The sequence below is a fragment of the Pteropus alecto genome, unplaced genomic scaffold (genome assembly GCF_000325575.1).
Source record: "Pteropus alecto unplaced genomic scaffold, ASM32557v1 scaffold44, whole genome shotgun sequence".
In the NCBI taxonomy this organism is placed as follows: Eukaryota; Metazoa; Chordata; class Mammalia; order Chiroptera; family Pteropodidae; genus Pteropus; species Pteropus alecto.
The window spans coordinates 7,342,158-7,362,334 of record NW_006436812.1 but is presented as its reverse complement, the minus strand read 5'-3'; the positions used below and the strand labels follow the sequence as shown (position 1 = coordinate 7,362,334).

The window sequence follows — 20,177 nt, the reverse complement described above, 5'->3', positions numbered from 1 at the left end:
GACCTCGACCCTCCCTTGTGCCTGAGCCTGGGCCCCTCCGGGGGCTAAAGGCAGCACGGTTGCTGGGTGGGAGTGGGAAGGGGGAGGTTGATTGGGGTCCGGAGTGCCATGCAGTATAGGAGCAGATGGCCTAGAACTTGTCCCAGGGAAGCAGGCAGGTGGCGAGAGGGGGGACTACATGTGAACAGAGGCTGCGAGCCCTTGGTGCATGCTCCATTGTCCAACTGAACTTCTCTTACAAAACACAAATCTAAAGATAAAGTTATTAAGCATTTTGAGACAGGGACCTCTGAGCTTAAAATTCCAAGCACTACTGCACTGTGCTACTGCACGGCTGGCATGTCCATGAAGCCGGCCCTGCCCCACATTCACTTTTATGAGACGATGGATGCTGATGGACGGAGGCAGTGGGCAGGCATTGGACAGAATCCTCTGGAAGTGGAGACTGAGTGTCAATAATGAGGACACAGACGGTGACGTGGGGAAGGGGCTTAAAAAAAAGAAGTCAGATGCACGAAAGTATTTGAGTCTTAGTCTATTGCTGCTGTAACAGGTTGCAATAAATTTAATAACTTGAGGCACGAAAATGTATCATCGTACAGTTCTGGAGGTCAGAAGTCCGAACTTGGTGTCACTGGGCTGAAAACCAAAGCATAAGCAGGACTGCGTTCCTTCTGGAGACTGTAGCAGAGTCTTTTCCAGATTCTATGGCTCATGGCTTCTCCTTCCGTCTTCAAAGCCAGCAGCATCGTTTCTTCAACCCCTGACACTAGTTGTCCTGTGCCTCTCTCCCACTTATAAGGACCTTCTCCTGATTATATTGGGCCCATCCAGATAATCTCTCCACTGATCAGCGATCTCGATCCCACCTGCAACCTCAATTCTCCCTTGCAATATAACATGACACGTTCACAGTTTCCAGGGATTAGGATGTGGACATCTTTGGGGGTCCAATACTCCACCGATTACAATCTTCAAAGCTGTTTTATGGCTGCAAAAGCAACTCCACAGTGGTTTCAACAAAAGCAGATTTACGATTTATTTAAGAACCCAGAGTTCAAGATGATCACTTGGTGATGTAATCAAGGACCCAGGCTCTTTGTCCATTCTGCCATATTCAGAACACTGTCTCTCAGCTACAGGCTTGTTCCCTCATGATCACAAGATGGTTGCCAAACCACCAAAAAAGAAGGAAGGTGGCAAAAGGGCTTCTCCTTATGCTGCTCTCTCTGGTTAGAAAGGAGAACTGTCAGCTTGCCCTGAGGTTCCATGGCAGAGAGGAAGAACAGACACACCAGATACGTTGACCAACTCGAGCTGAATTTACCAGCAGGAAACCAGGAAATGCCAGTTCCCGGATGAGGTGAGGTGTCAATATAGGAGGGAGGGATCTGGGTGGCCACAATCAGAGATCAGTCTGTGGCTGGGGTCAAAAATTAGTCTGTGGCCAGGGCTAGGGGTCAGCATGTGCCTGGGTCAATCTGCAGCCAAGAGCACAAGTAGGTCCACAGCGTGGGTCGCGAATCAGCCTACAGCTTGAGTCAGAGGTCATTCTGTGATTGGAGTCAGTGTCAACCTGGAGCTGGGATCAGAAGTTTGGTTGTTTCCACATCTCTGTCTCTCCTCTTACTCTCCTCCTCCGGTGCTGGGAAGGAGTGGGCCACTAGGGGGCAGTAGGGACCAAGGAGCTGGCCTCCAGCCAATCTGATACTGTCCACCTCTCCACTGGCCAGCTTGTCAATAGACATCATGGAAAAGGGTGAGATTTTGAGGAAGAACTGGCACTGTCCTGCTATTGTCAGGTGTCTTAAGCAAATTAATTATACAAGCGGCTGGCACCACTGGCTTCACCCATCATGACATCTGCTCCTCACCCCACCGCTGTGGGCTGCAGGGTACCTACCTCTCTTACCCGTTTTTGATCAGGGAGGAAACTGAGACCCAGAGTGGTCAAGTACCTTGCCTGAGGTCACACAGCTCCACTGGCAAAGGCAAGTGCAAACAGAAGCAGGAGGAGGGCAGAGCCCTCGCTTCGCTGAGTCTCAGTGCTCTCACCTGTAAAAGGGGTGTAGGAATACGGAGGAGTGGTTGGGGTCAGGGTGCATCATAGGAACGTCCGTCCCACACAGTGGTCTCCAGGTCTCCAGGCTGCTGCGAGAAGCCAGTGAGGTCACGCTTCCCTGCAGTAGGGGCTCAAAAACCTCTTGCTGGGTTTTTGTTTTTTGGTTGTTGTTGTTTTTTTAATTAATAACTTTCGTAGGAAAATAATATCAGAAAGGTTTATTCAACAGGATGTTAATGGAGACAGATACATCTTCGGAAACAAACATTCATTTGTGACCGCCCACATGGTGCCAGGTGCTGGGGCGGGGGATGGGATTTCCGGTGGTTTTCACTTTCCTATTTATACCTTTAGGTTTTCTCTGAATCAGAAATGGCTGGCACGTGCCGATTTAGTAATCAGGGAAAAAAGCAGTAAGTAGGGATTTTGTTTAAAAACAAAGAACTAAAGCAGACGCTCCCCCACCCACCAACGCCCTCCCCCAAGACAAACCTTTGTAAAACCGAAGTTGGGGGTGCGCGGGGTTGGGACAGGGGGACACTGAAATCAATGACTCTGGAGGTCTCCTGGGGGGTCTGCTAAGGCCTTCTTGAGAGGCCCAGGGCCACGCCCCGCCCCCCTCGGCGCTGGCGGCACCTGCACCTCAGGTCCAGCCTCCGCGGGCGCGCTGGGAAAGTCCGCAGCTTGCGTCTGGCTCTGCCCACACCCCCCGCGCCCACTTAGAGCTCCCGCGGGGTTTGGGCCTGAGTCGGGCCCACCTGAGGCACTAGACCCCGCCCCTCATGGCTCTTGGGGCAACCATTTAGTGCGGTGCTGTTGTTCCTCTTCTCTCTTCCTTCATCGTTCTAGATCTTTCCCTGTCACCTCCACGCTGAGGCAATTAAGTTGTACGATGGACTAAGATGATCTACTAGATGTGCTCTGTCCAATACTGTAATCACCAGCCACATGTGGCTATTTAAAATTAAAGATTAATTAATACAATTTAAAAGTCACTTCTTCAATCATACTAGCCACATTTCAAGTGCTTAATAGTCACAGGCAGCTAGGGGCCACTGTGGACAGCGTGATGTTTCCATCATAGTAAAATGTTCTGTTGGACAGCATGTCCTAGACGTTTGTCTTGCTATAAAAGCCCTTCCTTAGATTGTTCTTTGAACCGATGTTCTTTCTCTTTAGGGATGACTCCCTTCCTGCAAATCTAAAATTTTTGATCTGTGCTCATAATTTGAGAATTTTACTTTTAACAATTGTCTCTCCGGGGTAATTACTCCGTATTTGAACGGAGGGAATCGCCAGGCCTGGTTAGTGTGGGAAAGTCCTGACTGAGAAAGGAGTAGGCACTAGCCAGAGGGTACAGGGGCCAGGGAGGGCCCAGGCTGGCAAGGGGTCCCATGTCAGGATTAATGAAGGGCAGCAGAAGCCATGGGAGTCTTACAGGCAGGTGTAGAGGAAGCCCAGAGCAGTCGCTAGAGCTAAGGAGTCTAGATGTCTAAGTTGTTTGTAAGTTTTCACTCTTGTCTTCCGTGCCTTAGCCAGGTTAGAGTAAACCCAGGAGCTGATGAGCATGATACTGGAGACTATCTTCAGGACAACCCCACAATCCAGATCTTATTATGCTTCCTATTTCACAAATGAGAAAATAAAGGCACAGACAGGATCAAGGAGACATAGCAGAGAAGGGGTCTAGGGCTTCACGCCCCAAAGACCCTTGGGGTTCCAGGCCTAATTTGGACACCAGTGTCTGGGAGACCAAGGACCAGATTTTAAGGGGATTTTTAAAAGTCTCTTTGAAAAAATTTCAAGAAAGGCCCTGGCAACCAGCCATTCCTCCCTGCAAATCAACTCATTCTTGATGGGAGAGACTTCGCTCCTGGGTGAGAATATCAGCAATGAGGACTTTAACCACTCCAGTCGCTGGTGTCAGGAGGAACCTTCGTTTTCCAGTGTGTGATGTGAGAGGGAGTCCTACCGGAGGAACACTTCCAGTGGTTCCCTTTCCTCTCATTGGCTCCCGCTTATAGGTAGGTTACGTTTGAGGATTAGGGAGATGGAAGAGAAACTGGTATCTGTTGGACCATGTTTCTCAGTGGATGGGGCTAATGTGTATTTAACCCAAAATTTAAATTCCTCGCTCCAGCCCCCATTATTCCTGCCCTCACCTCCCATTACTGTCCCTGGCTCACTGCGCTATAGCTGATCTTCCTGTACTGCGAACATGCCAAACTCCTTGTGCCTCGGAGCCTTTGGACTTGCTCTACCCTCTGCCCAAAATGCTCTTCCCACAGTCTCTCCTGGCTTCTTCCAGTCACTGAGGACTCAAGTCACCTCCCGTCTTTAAGGGAAGTCTTTACTCCCATTAGCTCCCCGTGTCTCACACCCCTATTTTCTTTGTGGTACCCATCAGCGTTTGCAATTTTTCCTTTTATCTGTTTAATGTCTGTCTCCCCCACTGAACTAAAAGATCCAGGAAGGGACCTCATCTGTTTCCTCAGCACCCCTCACAGTGCCTGGCATAGTAGGTGCTCGGTAAATATCAGTGGGGTATGTGGCTTTCCAGCTGTTTTTCTGTTTCTTTCTTCTTTGTGTTAAGCTGAAGAAGGGGGTTGGGAAAGCAAGAACAGTGGCTTTGTCCAGCTTCCCTGAGCCTGGGAGGCTAGTGGGAGGTGTCTCTGTCTAGTTCTTCATTCCAGTTTCCCCAAGCCCAGCCAATTCTTTAATATGAGCCTCAGCTGTCAACTCGGGTCAACTCATAAATAAGATCCTAGGGAGACAACAATGACTCAGGCCTCAATTCAGTTGGACTTCCAACCCAACTGCCTCTCCACCACTCACAAAAATGTATTTTCTCTGTTTGCTGCTTAATTTCTAAATATGATTTTTTCTGACAATGCTCAGGCAAAGAGGATTAAAACTAATATTCAAGTAGGTGCCATACTGTGCATTCCATGATGGCTGGGAGCTCTGTGGTCGGACCTGGGTTCAAATCCTGACTCCAGGACTTCCTGGCTATGTAGCCCTAAGCTAAACCTCAACCTCTCTGGGCCTGCTTCCTCATCTGTAAAATCAGAATAATAATTGAACCTGCCTACTAGAGCTGACATAGACAGCACTTAACATATTGCTTGGCCCTAGTTATATTTTTTAAATTATTGTATTTTCTTATAAAAGCTCTTGGGAGGCACAAAGTTCAGAGGACTAGTTCAGGCTTTGCCTTTCACTGTTGACCTTGACAAGCCCCTTGCCTCCCCATCAGTAAATTGTGTGTGGGGCGGGGGGAGGTGGTGATTCAGGCAGCTAAAGGGATAGATTTGTGCTCAGCCCAAAGGAGGCACTTCTAACAAACAGCAAACTGCATGTGAGGTCATGGGCTCTTCAACATTGTGTATTGTGTAGAATGACAGAGCAGGAAAGAACTTCAAACAGCCAAGCCCCTCATTTTGCAAGTGTGATGGGACATCTATTTGAAGACATAGAGTGAACACAGACCTACGAGCTCAAGATCCCCTGCCTGCCCAACAGAGGCTCACTCCATCACACTGTGTGCCTGGATGTTGAGACAGACCACCGACAGTGAGCCTGGGTGTCAGGGTCACTGCCTGGGTTCAGCTACAGGCCTGCCACTAACTAGCTGTGTGACCTTGGCAAAGAGTAGCAGCTGCTGCATGCCCCTGGAAGCCGCCCTCCCCCAATAACAGATGAGGGTTGGTGGACGAACAACCCACCTCCTCACCTTTGCAGGGACACCTCTGGCATATGTAATGCACGGCATTGCAAAGCTCCCCAGTGGGTGAAGTGGCAGCTGCCCATTCTGACACCGATAACACCCTTTATTGCCTCCTGCCCTTCCCTGCCTCACTGTGCCCTTTCTCAGACAGGGTTTCCCGGAATCACCTGCTAAACCAACTAATTGCACTTGAATCCTGTCTTGGGGGAATCCAAACAGAGACAGCAAGTTACTCAGCCTTGGGCCTCGGTTCCTCTGGATGGGAGGATTCAAAGAGCTGAGATAAAACACAACAGTGCCTGGCAGTATGTTTGTTTAATAAGTGAGAAAAAATATATATATAAAGAATCTTTATTTATATAAAACTCCACCCCCTCCCATTCCACCCTCCTCAGCAAACACGAATACCAGGTTTAAAACAATCTTTGACATGCACACAAACAAGCATTGCTGAGCCTGAGGTCTGGGCCAACATGCAGGCTAAATGCGTCCGGCATCGGCGTCTGGAATGCCCAGCTCAGCCGGGTCACAGGCGTGAACCTCTCGCTCTGGTCTCTCTGTGGCTGCCAGCAGTAGTGTCCATGGGGGCACAGACAGGACCCAAGGTAGCTGGATGTGCTTTTTCTGGGGATCTCCTGCTTAACGGGAGCCCCCAGCCTTACAGTGGTGTAGGAACCTGACAGCAAATTGTCACTGCTTAGTAACCACAATTTTTCATGTGCTTCTCTATTATCCTCACTCGCTTATTAAGCATCCCTCCACAGCCCAGATCCTGTCTCCAGTGTCAACATAATGAAGCTCTGTTGAATCAATGGGCACTTCTGGGCAAATAACCACTCTTTTAGGACCTCAGTTTCCCAAGGCCTCCCAAGGCATTCCCGTTGGCTTGGTTGGTTTCTAGGCTCAGTGTCTAATCCAGTGACATGGCAGCAACTAATCCAAGGACTGGGCAAGACATAGGCAACAGGGTGACTACGTGCACAAAACGTGCCTTGGGTGGGCATGACAGGGACAGTATGCTGGAGAAGCTGTGGACTGATAAAATGGCCAATGGCTCATTCACAAGCCAAGCTGCCCAGCACACTCCACTCCAATGGGATGTGCTGAGCCCAGGTCAATGTTGGGAACGGGGGGGTCCAGTCTCTGTAGCCCCAGTGTAGAGAACATCATAACTTCATACCACGGTTCTCCAAGTCTTTTCTAAATGTGCCAGCCTGGTTGCCTTCCAGGGGGTGGCATATGGCAGGCATGGGTGAGACTCAGTCCTCACCTGCAGACCTCAGCAACAAGTGGGCCCATACCTAGGAAGCGCTCATACATATGGGCCCTGTAGAGAGCATGGCCAGCACTTTGGGGGTCTGGCTTGAGTTCTGAGCATTGCTGTGGGCAGGCTGGAAGAACAGGGAGAGCTTACCCTCCTCTGAGCTACCCATGGGTGCCAGGGAGGCTGAAATGAGGCTGGCCTCCGGTGGAACCCCATCTGGCAAAGGGTTCGAGTTCCTCAGGGGGCTCAGCGGGGGTGAGGACCTATCTCCACAACAGCAGCCACAGCAGGGGCTGGCCACAACATGGGCCTTGCCACGCTCCTCCTGGCCGTGACACTGCTTCAGGTGGCCACATAGGTGGCAGGTAAGCGCTGAGTAGACAATGCCACTGCCCGGATCATCCCTGAGGGGGTCTGTGGCTTGCTCTAGGGAGAGCGGAGGCTTCTGGCTGTCCTCTCCCTTTGCCACTGGCTCCAGAATGAGGCACTCTGGGGAGCTGCTTGGGAGAACTGAGTTCTGAGGACTATGAGGTAGCTCCATGTCCAGTCCAAAGGTGAACAAAGGGACAGGGGCAGGGGCCTCAGGGCAATCAGAAGAGAGGCTCTGGAAGGGCCGGTAGCCCCCCTCCCCACGGCTGGCCTCAACCCCAGATGTCTCCGAGGAGATGGCACTGCTGGCAAGTAGGCTGGAGAAGGCCTTGTACCCAGCTTCTCCAGAAGGGCTGAAGCCTGCCACCCCTGTGCTCTGGGCACTGCCCTGCTTCACTGCGTGCGCAAACTCCCGATAGCCACTGGTTGGGGCCAAGGCGGGGGCTGCAGCTGCCCTGTGCTGGAGGACGCTCTGGCGGAGGACCTGCTCCCAGGTTTCTGGCTTGGGCTGGAGCACAGTGGGTGGCTCAGAGAGCTGGTGGGTACAGGGGATGTTGGGGTCCCCTTCCTCCAGGCATTCCACCAGCAGTAGGTCTGAGTCAAGCTCTCCGGAACCTGAGGACTGGCTCAGGAAGTTGCTGAAGCTGCGGTAAGCGGGGTTGTCTGCGATAACAGCGGGCATCTCTGTGAAAGCCAGGCGGTCAGGGCTCTGCATCAGAGCAGCTGGAGGGTTTGACTCTGGGTTAAAAGGCTGCTCCTGGTCCTGGAACAAAGTCTCCTGGGACCCTGCACTTGGGAACTCTGCCCGGGGCATCTGAGCGCTTCTGCTTTCTGAAGGTGGAAGAAGGCAGGACTCTCCCAAGCCCTGTGGGCAAAACCCCCCATTCTCACCCCCAAGAAGGTCCAGGAACAGACTCTCTGTCAGCCGGGCCGCAATGTCCTCCCTGCCCTCTTGGAAGCTGCACCCACTGCTCTCAGGTGACGGGCAAAAGCCCCCTTTATCTTCCTCCATTTCTTCCTCCTCCTCACTCTCCACCTGGGCCTCAAACAGCTCCACACACTTCACCACGCTGGGGCATTCTGGCCAGAGGACAGTCTTGCTGACCTCCACAGGGGGCCATGCTGATTTCCCGGGACCCTGGAGAGGCCCGTTTCTGGCAGCCTTGGAGGAACTGTCATCCTTTTCTATGCCATGCTCCAAAAAACAGGGCAAGAGCTTAGTAAGACAAGTCTTCCAGTGTCTGCAAAATCAATGCAAAGTTTGGTCAGGGTTCAGTTTCTCCACTTGAAAAACTCCTATTCATCCTTCAAAGCCCAGCTTGAAGTCACCCTGCTCTACCGATTGCCAACATGCTTCCTACCTTTATAATCAATAATCTATCAATCTACCCACTACTGGCCTGGGATCTCCTTGAAGACAGAGTCTGTGTCTTACTTTGAGATTTCTGGAGCTCAGCACGTAACCTGGTGCCTAATACAAACTCAGTCAATTGAGTAAGGAAAAGTCTTTGTCCAAAATGATGGTATTTAAAATACTGATCAAAACATAGCATAAGTAATTACCAATTAGAATGGCCGAGGGCTCCAGTAGTGTCCTGGAGCCCCCTGCTGTGCCAAGTATAAACTGGATTGTGGGGAGGCCCAGGAGGCCCTGTGGGAGAAGCTAAGAAGGCCCGTGTGATGGTGGCATACTCAAGGGTTTAGAACAGTGGTATTCACCAACCAGTATGCAGTTATGTCGGCATTTTAACAACTGGAACCACTGCCCTGGTTGTCACCTCTACCAGCCTTGCTCAGACCAGCCTGTTCGCTCCTAGGAGGGTTCAGCGTGGGCCTGTTTCACTCCCAGTGAAACTCAGGGGGCTCAGTCAGCACCCCATCTACCCAGACCACTCCTCCTCTCCCAGCCCTGAAGCCCAACGTCACGGGAAACGTGCTAAACGCCACGGGAGAGAAGGAAGACACTCTCGCGATGGGGCCCACCTCGCCAACTCCACCCCCTTCCACATCCACATAGGCTGTGATCTAAGTTCATATACATACGGGCACTTGGCTGGTTCCTGCCCTCGGGATGGCTTCCCCCACAGTGACACCTGAAACACAGAGAAGGCCACTGAGACAGAGCAGAGAGACTTTCCAGCCCAGCCCGGCACACGGCAACGCTCACTAAGCATCTGCTGCAGGAAACCGTAAGCTTTGATGTCGCTCAGGTCTGAGGTCGGATCCGGTCCATTTAGCTCTCTGAGCCACAGTTTCCTGGGAATTACTGAGACTCCCCTAACATTAAGTCGCTCTGGGTCTACAGCCATGCCACCCTGAGCAAGCCCAATGTCTGATCTTGGAAGCTAAGCAGGGTCAGGCCTGGTTAGTACTTGGATGGGAGACCACCTAGGAAGACCAGGTGCTGTAGGTGTAAATAATAATAAATAAAAATAAAATAAAATAAGTCGCTCTGGCTCATGGCAAAAATGACCACAGCACTCTGCAGCTCCTCTCATCCCTTGAATCTGGCCTGGCCATGTGACTTGCTTTGGCCAACAGAATGTGGTGGAAGTGACACTGCGTCAACGGGGTCAGCCTGCTGGAGGATGAGAGACGCGTGGCTTAGTTACCTCCATTGCCCCAGGTGACAGTCAGCCAACTGCCAGACCTGTGAGTGAGGCCACTGGGGACAAGCCAGCTCAGAGAAGATCTGCCCAGTCCAGCCCAAGATCTTTCCACCCCCACTGCTGAGCGAAGTTCAAACTGCAGACCTGCAGAAGCAGGAGCTAAAGAAATGGCTGTTGTTTCGACTAAGTTTTGGGATGATTCATTACCTAGCAAAAGCTAACTGACCTATAAATGACACTTACTACTTCCAGACCCTATAATGTACCCTTTATGTGTATTGGCTCATATAATGTTAGCTGTTAGGTAAACACTGCTAAAACCCACATGAGGAAACTGAGGCTCAGAGAAGTTAAGCCACTTGCTCAAGTCCACTCTGCAGGTCAGCGGCAGGGTCAGGGCTCAGATTCAGCACCACTGGACTGCAGAGCCTGCCACAGGGTCTCTGGAAAACTGAGGACACTGGGACAGGACCTGTTCTGGACAGGACCTGTATCCCTTACTCCCTCCTTCCGAGAGAACTCGGATATTGCTCAGGCAAAACCCACATGGCCATCACACTGGGGAAGCTGGCCTCACCCCAGCTCGGGGTGGCCACGTGGTTGTCTCACAGTTTTCCCACTCCTTACAGGTGAACAGAGCGTGCGAGAACTGAGAAGAGATATGCTGGTTGCTTTGGGGGCAGCTTCATGCTCATAAGAGGGAAATACTAAAAGCATGTCCCCCTCTCCCTCTCCTTTTGGCCTCTTGCCCTGCCTGGTACTTCCTCAGGAGATGACGTGCAGATGACCTCAGAGGTCACCTCCTCCCAAGGGAGGGAAAAAACAGAGAGACCAACCCAAGAAGAACCTACCTCAGGCTAAAAGAGTAGCTATGAAAGCAGAGGGGAGGGGTAGCCTCTGGGCTCCGAATGACACTTTGAGCGGCTGAATCAAACTATCCCGAAACCTCCCTGACTTCTCATGTACAATTCCAAAAGCCAATGAATGTCCTTAACATCCCAGACATCTTGAATTCTATTTCCTGATACACGTAGTCCAAAGCATCCAAACCAACCCACTCTCCTACCTGAGACTCCTGGATGACAATAGCCATGACGGGGCTGTGGGCTGGGTTGGGAATTTGGTCCCACCACTGTTTCTTAATCCTGAAAAAGAAAAAAGAAAAGGTGTTGCTCTCTGAATCATTAACAGGTTGATGCTCCTCCCATGAAAATGATCCTAGTCGCCAATACCTATTAGGAGTCAGAGCCCATGTTGACTGGTTTTGGCTGTCTCACCCAAACCCCGTGGAACAGGTTCTGCTGCCAGCCCATTCACAGATGAGCAGACTGAGGCCCAGAGGTAAAGTAACAGCTGGAAGCAGAAGAGCCAGGTTCACACGCTAGCCTTCTGCTACCAGGATAGAGTTCCTGGCTCGCCATCACTGTTCTCAGTGGGAATAAGCCCCAGGGAAGGAGGAGAGATTCAAGCTGCAGAGAGAGAATGATGGGGTTTCCCACTGACAACCCCCTCCATGGAGCAGCTGAGAGCAAGGTGCCAGGGAGAGGCCTGGGATGGCCCGAGAAGCCGAGGGAAGAAAGAGATTCCTTCTCTCTTCCTGGGTCAACCTGGAGCCATGGAGTGTCAGCTCTGAGCGGGAGGGTCCTCAGATCACCCCAGATTAGCCTCTGCCTACTCCACTCGGTCAGTCGACATGTCTTTATTGAGCAGCTACTATGTACCACTCACTGTGCCAGGCCTCAGGGACACAACAGTGAACAAGACAGACAAAAGCCCCACCCTTGCAGAACTGACCTTCTAGAAGAGGAAGACAGACATAGAAATGATTATACGACATCATTAAAATTCACGGCAATAAGTGCCATGAATAAAAATAAAGAAGAAAAGAGAATAGAAAGGAAAGGAGAATGTGATCCAGGAAGGCCTCCCTGAGGAGGTGACTGCTGAGTGGCAATTGAAGGTGAAAGAAGAGTGAGTCGTGGCGATGCCCAGGGAATGGGCTCTCCAGGTAGGGGACACGGCGAGTGCAGAGGTTCGGAGAGAACTTATTTGGTGTGTTCAGCGAACAGCAAGGAGGCTGGGGTGCTGGAACACAGTGAGCAGATCTGGGAAGGACAGGCGATGGGGAAACTGAGGTTCAGAGAAGGGAAAAAGACCAGCCCAGGGTGGCTCAGAGGCACCAGTGACAAGATGTGGAGAGGTAAACTTGCATTCCCCGCACACGTAATGTGTGCCCAGCAAAGTGCAAGACACTCATTCATGTCAATCCTTAGCCCCTACTAATACTTACATGATGAGGGAGGGCTCGCCAGTCCCACTTCAGACATGGGAGGACTGAGGCTCTGAGGCACCATGATTCCTAAGTCTCGAACTCACTGCAAATCAGGCCGCTTCTACTCCTCCCCACCCCAACCCACTGGGCTCTCTTAGGACTTTCAGGACTGATACAATATGTACTCACCATATCCCAACCCGCACAGGAGAGACCCGAGGCTGACAGTCACGTAGCTACCAAGAGCCCGGGCCAGGATCCAAACCCAGGTGCCCTAACTCTGTAAGGCAATCGTCTAAAATGCCTCTGTCTATTGCCACATGCCCCCAAGTGTCTGGACCATACCCTGGGCATGATCCATCTCCCTTTGCCAAAGGAAGGCCTTTCCCCCAGCTCTACCCTGGCCAGCTCATTTCCCCCGGTCAGGTCCCAGCTCAAATATCACCTCCTCAGAGGGGCCTGCCTGAGCCTCCCCACCTAAAACAGCACCCTGGGACATTTCTCCCTTTCACCCTGGTATATTCCCTTCAGTGCATCAATCACTGTGGAAAATAGTGTGGTTATCTGTTGACCTGACATCTGTCTCCCCACAAGGAGCACAGGGTCCTTGGTCTTATTTCGGCTGTTGCCTCAATGCCTTGCACGTAGTAGCTGCTCAATAAATACTTATTGTTGAACGAGACCTTGCAGGCTGACAGATGAGAGGGGAGAGTCCCACCTACTTCATACCCCAGATGGACTGGTTCAGGACTCACCTGATGATGCTGAAATAACAGGACAGAAGGATGACCAGGATGAGAATGCAGGAGATGCTGACGGCAAGCGGGAGGTGCTGCTCCCAGGGCCAATCATAGTCTGGAAGTAGGAGGGAAGCCATGAGCCTTCATCATGGTGGGTACAGTCTGGTCTCCGCTGCCCAGAGCTGGAGACTCAGGCTTCAAGAAAGTGTCCTCCCAGGCCCTACATGACTTGGCCACCACCAAGCCCTCCCACCTCCTCCCCCTTATCCTCCCCCTTACACACGGAGGCCTTGCCACTCTGGCCTCCTCACCATCTCCTGCTCCTCCAAAGCTCAGTGCCACCTCAGGACCTTAGACTTGCTGCTTTCTTTTTCCTGAAGCATAGAGGTCAAGGGCAGTGACTCTGGACCTGGACTACCTGAGTTCGAAGCCTGACTCTGTCAAATCCTTGCTGGTGACCCAGGCCCCACTCCTCACCCTTTCTGTGCCTCTGTTTTCTCATCATTGAGAAAACAGATGATGAGAAAACAGATATTGTATCATCATTGTACAGATGAGAAAACAGAGGCACAGAGAGGGTGAGGAGTGGGGCCTGGGTCACCTCTCGTCTGTCAGCCTGCAAGGTCTCATTCAACAATAAGTATTTTCCCCAGCACCCTCTCTACCGTTGCTCCTTCCATCACTCCATCACCTTATTCTACTTTATTTTCTACCCAGACTTATTGCCATCTGGATCTAAATCTATCTGATTTACTTTTATTTACTTGTTTATCTTCTGTCTCCCTCCTCCAGAATGCCAGTTCTATAAGTGCAGGGATTTTTGTCTGTTTTGCTCATTGCTGATACCGCAGTGTCTAGGACAGAGCCAGGCACAGAGTAGAAGCTCAAAAAAAAATTGTGGAAAAAATGAATGAGCGTCCACATATTGTATATGTTCCATACAAGCTATTTCTCTTCCTTTCCCTTCCCTTCCCCAGGTCAGTGTTAGAATCAAATCAATTTGACAAAACTTTCCCAAGGACTTATTGTGTGCCTGGCCCTGTTCTAGACACTGGAGACAAAGAGTAGATACGACCTACAGAGCTCGTGGCCCAGTGTGGGAGACAGATGGGCAAAGAGACATCCATGGAGCAAGGTGAGCAACGCTGAGAAGGATGCATGGTGGGCGGGGTCAGGTACCTGCCAATCACCACTGTGCCCAGCACTTTGAAGAATCTTTCTTTCACTGAATGTTCACAACAGCTCCTACTCCTCCCTACTCTAGACGATGCCTGAGGCAGCCTCCCCTACCCTATGCCCCTTTCTTCTTTGCCAGGTACCAATGTGCCCACCCTGATATTTCGGCCAATCATGATTGTTCTAGTCTCCTTCCCAGACATTTGAGTTCCCAGCTTCCATTGCAGTTCGAAGAGGCCATCTGACAGTCCTGGCCAATGAGATGCAAAGGAAGTCTTCTAGGGAAGTTTCTGGAAAAATTTTTTGCTTCCTGATAAAAGAGAGAGATGCACAAGGTGCATTCCCTGGTGGTGGCCTTTCATTCCCTTTGGTCCTTGGAGTCTGAGGACACATGCAGCAGCCAACTTGGGGCCATGAGGTGACAAGTCTAAGGATAAAACACCGCCAAGCACCAAGCAAAGGGAAAGAAGACAAACCTATGGGGTAGCATCACTGAGCTTCTATATAATGAGCTTCTGTATAATAAAGTCTACTTGTAAGACTTCATTTCATGTGACATAACCCAGTATTTTTATTGCAAAAACCATGTGTGATAAAGTTGCGAAGAGTTGTTTTGGGGATGCAGCTACCAAGTGAAGGACTACATTTCCCGGAATCCCTGGCCATACGACCAGTCTCACCGATAGAACTTGAGAGGAAGTCATGTGTCACTTCCGGGCTAAGGCTTTTAAGAAGAAGGTGTGGTCTCCCAGCTCTCATTCCCCTCCTGCTGGCTGGATGCAGACAATGGCAAAGCCCTTAGAGATTCTTAACTCTAGGTCCACAGACCTCCCACAAGGTTGCAGATAGAATACAGGGGTCTGGAAGCTTGAATGGGAAAGAAATGGCATCTCTATCTTCACTAACTTCTGACACCTAGCATTTCCTCCCGTCAGGAGTGGAGGGAGCAGACCACAATAACAGCAGCATCAGTCACTCCGTTCCCAATGGGAATCACAGCTATTCTCGTATCACATTACAGCTGCCATGTCAGGAAACATCATGTATCCTCATCTACTTTGAAATTATAGTATTTATGATAACCGCATCTTGTTTTCAGTGTGTTAATAAAAAAGCATATATTCCTAGGCAAGTGTATTTAAAAATATCTTTATAATTGCATTTCAATAAAATTAGCTTCCCCTGTACTCCTATGTATTCTATTTTACACATTTAAAAATACTCTGAATATTACTCAGCCACTAAAAAGAAAAATGAAATCCTACCATTTGCAATGACATAGATAGACCTAGAGGTTATTATGCTGAGTGAAATAAGTCAGAGAAAGATAAATACCATATGATTTCACTTACATGTGGAATCTAAGGAACAAAAAACACAAACTAACACAAAATCTAAGGAACGAAAAACACAAACTAATAGACTCACAAACATAGAGGACAATCTGGTGACAGACAGAGGGGAGGGGGGTTAGGGGGCTGGGAGAATGGAGTGAAGGGTTAAAGAAGTACAAATTAGTAGTTGATAGATGGTCACAGGGATGGGGAGCATGGCATAGGGAACGCAGTCAGCATTAATGTAATGGCGAGGTGGAGAGCCAGAGGAGAGAAAGAGCAATTAGGGGGATCGTTTTGTAAACTCTATAAATGTCTAACCAATGTGCTATATACTTGAAACTAATAATAAATACAATTTTTTTTAAAAAAAGAAAATTTAAAAAAAAAAATAAATAAATAAATAAATAAATAAATAAATAAATAAATAAATAAAACGGAAATATTCTGAAATGGGGTCCACAGATTTCACCGGACTGCCAAAGGGATCCACAATACAAAAAGGTTAATAATCTTTGTCCTAGAGAATGATGAAAGAGAGGAAAACCATCCATAACCAGCAAAGTTCATATTGGACTTTTACACAAGGAAGAAATACATTTTTACAGTGTTAAACCACAGACCTCGTGGGCTTATCTGTTACTGCAGCCCAGCCTCCCTACCCTGGCAATATACCATGTCAGTTTGTACTCTGCTACCTGCAGTTAGAGGCATCCTATGAAACGGAAACCCAGATGCTCACCCAGGGGAGGTATCTGGCTATGGAATAAAAGTGGGAAGCAGACATTCTAAGTGCTCAGGACTCATGATAGATACTCACAGTTAAACCACCTGATGCTCTGGCTCCACTCGCTCCAAGTGCTATTGTAGCTCTGAGCCAAGGCCCTCACCCGTGCACTGTAGAAGACCCCAGACTTTAGGGTCCTGGCTGAGAAGCGAAGGGTGGGTTCCACGTAGGTCACATTAAAGATTATGAACTGATGGAAGAAAAGAAGATGTTAGTGCACCAGCTGGGGGTCAGGGCACTGCCGGCTGCCACTTTGGCTGCCGTCCTTAGCTGACCTCACAGTGTTTAAGAGTCACCATCCTGGGTATTTGGTTATTTCTCCAATTCAAGCCTTTCTTTACCACCTCCATAACTGTGACCAGAGTCAAGTGAGATGGGTCAGGGAACTGGCTGGCCCTCACCCTACCCTCCTAACCCCCAACTGGTTAGCCAGTTGACATTACCGAGGCGACGGTAAACCTCTCTGAGTTTTGCTTTCTTCATCTATAAATTGAGTGTAAGGGTTCCCTTTTGGCTGTGTGACCTTAGGTAAATAACATAAGTTCTCTGGACCTTGATGTCCTCTTCTGCAAAATGGCAATGATAAACTCCCTCTTAGGGTTGCTGTGAGGATTAAACGGGTTAGTACAGGTAAGCACTTAGGATAGGGCCTGGCGTGCAGGGAACACGAGAGTAATCTTTCTGAAGCATAGTCACTGTGTCCTTCTCTCTCCTTCAAGCGCTCTCCAGAGCCTCCACAGTCAAGCCCAAACTTATTAGCCTCGAATCTCAGCCCACCCAGCCTAGCGCCCACTGAGAGGGGACTTCTAGAATCTGCTGCTAAGTGGAAAAGGTAAGATGATGATTGGTATGTGCTGTCTGCTGCCTTTTGTGTTAAAAAATGGAGGTGGAGGGAAGGCATAGTGATGGTGGCAGACCGACTCTGAGAGGCCCCAGGACCCCCACATTATGTCATACCCCTATGTGATTCCCTTTTCTGAAGTGTGGGCAAGACCTGTGACTTGTTTCTAACTGACAGAATGCAGCAAAAGTGATGGGTATGTAGGAACTACACATGTGATTATATCATGTAAGACTGTAACCCCAACTGGCTAAGACACCCACTCATTCTCCCTTTCTGGCTTTGAGAAAGCCACGAGGGAAGGAACGGAGGGCGGCCTCCTGCCAAGGGCCAGCAAGAACTTGAGGCTCTCAGGCCACAAGAAACTGAATGCTGCCAACATCACAAGGCCTGGGAAGTGATCCTTCCCCGGTCAACTTCAACGCAACCTCAGAAACCACAGCCCTGGCAGACTCCTTGATCACTGCGGGGGACCAGCAGAGCCATGCCCAGATTCCTGACCCCTAGAAATTATGGCACAATAAATGTGTGCTGTTTAAAGAAGCTATGTTTGTGGTGACATTAGTAATGTAGCAATGGAAAACAAACATGGTGATGAATGAACACAAATGTTTGTTTGCACAGGTGTAAACTCTAGAAGGACAGGCAGGCCTCCAGGCCCTCTGCCCGCTCCAGGCCCTCTGCCCGCTCCAGCCTGGCCTCCCTTCTCTCTCGGCAAGAGATGGGAACAGTGGTCCACCTCTGGAAGAGGAACTGGAGGTTGCAGTCAGACGTAAAACACGTTTCCATTCTAAGTCCTTTCCTACCATTTGAATTTTTTACTTCCTGTAAATATTACTTTTATTAATTAAAAAAAAAAAAAACTTTAAAAAAATAAAATAAAATCTGCATTCGAGATCAATTCTGACAGCAAGTGAGTGGCTCAAACCCTCTGCCTGGGCTTCTCCCTGCAGGGCCCACCCCCTTGCAGCTCTCCCTCCTCCTCAGGCCCCTGCAGCCCCTTCTGGGCTGCTGGCAGCTCTGCTTCTGCTTGTGGGTTGGAAGCGTGTTGGGGAAAATGATCTGGTGTGAAGTGAGCAGGGGTGGAGGTGGGGGGTTGGCAAAGCCCCAACAGGTTGCTGGAGAAACTGGCCGGCAGCTGGAGCTTTCCAGTGGAGCCGAGGATGGGATGGGAGCTGCAGGAGGAGACCAGGGCTGGGAGAGGAGGGCACTCTTCCTTTCTTTCTAAATATGTGTAAGCTGGAAGCAACAGATGGATCCAGTTCACCAAAGGAACATAATATCCTGGGGAGGAGTGAGGGTTGGGAAATGTTTTACTAAGAAACAAAAGAGGAATCAGAGCTTCCGGGGAACTACTCAGGTTGGTTTGTTTTAAACAAAAAGGCCAGGTGTTCAGGAGACCACCTCTGAGAGAAAAATCCCGAGGAGAAAAAACGGCACAGACTCTGGAGTTCAAATCCTGGGTTCAAATCTCACCTCCGCCCTTCCAGCTGTGGAATCCTGGGCAAGTCATGCTACCTCTCCAGGTCTCGGTTTCCTCATCTAAAATGGAGAGACAAATACCTTTCCACCTACGGGGTTTTCCCAACCATTCATGATAATGTATGTTGTGTGTGGCACATAGTAGGTACACAAGAAATGGTAACCATGGCGATTGCGAGCATGGCTTTCATGACCCTGAACAGACTTGCGGCCTCATTTTCTGCCTTTTTACCGCACACACTCCTTCATCCCCAAGCGTCTGAATATCGCCAAGCCTCTGCTCATGGAGTTCCCTCTGTCTGGCCTACCCTAGACTTCCTTCCCTATCTGGAAAATTCCTATTCGCCCTTCGAGGACAAATAGGCCAAAACTCTACCTCCATTATGGAACCTCGTCCAGAAATCATCCGGGACCAAGAGTAGCTACGTTCCCAAAATCCCATGGCAAGCTTTAATATCTTCTTGGAATTGATCCTACCCAGTTTGAGCCACAGCTGGTGCCTGCAATACGGTAGCAAACACAGCTGGACACCCATCCAGCATCTATGCCACTGGGGTCAAGTACCCAAGGCTCAGGGCAGGTAAGCCTCTGTCTCCAGCTCCAGGGTTAATCTTCATTGGTCCAAACAAATTGTGGCCATCCTATTCACAGCCTGAGACTGGTTAGAGAGTGTGACCAGCTCTGGCCAATACTAATGAGGGGACTTCTTCAGGCCCAGCTTTGACCTTGGGAAGAAAGACATGGGGGGGGGTATCTCAGTAGCCTCTGCCCCCCATCCCCCACACCCCCCCACAACCAAGCCGGACCTCAATTTTGAGGCCTGGGGCAGCCCTGAGCACCTGTATGACCACTCAGCCATTGTCAAGGCACAGCGACCAATTCTATCCACGGGCTGGAGTCTGGTGCCAGGTCCTAACCCTGGCTGCATTTCAGCCAGCCCAGTTCCAGCTTCCCCTTCCCCAGAGCCTCCTGTGGTAAGCCACCCCTTCCTCATTCTCAGCCCATCCGGCTTGGGTGGAACTGACCCCACCTGCAGCTCCAGAGGTGGGGCTGTGACTCACCAGCACCCTCTCTCCTGCCCACAGCCTGTGACAAGTTCAGAGACCGGCACTCCAGTGGCAACTGGACTGCTATCCAAGCCAAGCAATCGAGCACTGGCCCCAGGACTTTTATTGGGACTATCTGGGGAGAAAAACTTCTCCCATTGCAGCTTTTGGTCGTAGGCCTGGAGCTGCTAGTGGGCGTGTTGGCCGCTATAGAAGGGAAGAGGATGCCTAAAAGCGAAACCAACGCAGAATAAGACCAGGCCAAGAGGTGGATAGATTCCTAGAACCCGGGTCCAGCCACGATAAGCAAAGAAATACATTTCTTTGGACCCCTTAGGCCACACCCTTCTCTCTCCTCCAGGCTATACTCTGAACTGAGCTTTGCACGGGGAAGACTAATGGACAAAGCTGAACCCGCCCCCTTCCTTGGCATTTGTGCAACCTCCCTTTCCCCAACTGCTCTCTGAG

At 50.2% G+C, this 20,177-nt stretch overlaps 1 protein-coding gene and 1 pseudogene across 5 annotated transcripts in view; one reads left to right on the top strand and one right to left on the bottom strand.

The window, feature by feature from the left end:
- Window positions 1–6,124: 6,124 nt before the first annotated feature.
- The window catches only part of IL4R (interleukin 4 receptor), a 40,299-nt gene continuing 26,246 nt past the window's right edge, over window positions 6,125–20,177 (bottom strand). For all 5 annotated transcript variants that reach the window (XM_015591172.2, XM_015591173.2, XM_006914047.3 and 2 more), the window contains 5 exons: window positions 16,374–16,530; window positions 13,059–13,158; window positions 11,098–11,176; window positions 9,466–9,515; window positions 6,125–8,663 (listed from right to left, as the gene is read on the bottom strand). In XM_015591172.2, the coding sequence (XP_015446658.1) occupies window positions 7,091–8,663; window positions 9,466–9,515; window positions 11,098–11,176; window positions 13,059–13,158; window positions 16,374–16,530 (1,959 nt within the window). In that variant the 3' untranslated portion in view covers window positions 6,125–7,090. The remainder of the gene's footprint in view (window positions 8,664–9,465; window positions 9,516–11,097; window positions 11,177–13,058; window positions 13,159–16,373; window positions 16,531–20,177) is intronic.
- LOC112481615 lies at window positions 9,720–9,835 on the top strand (annotated as a pseudogene).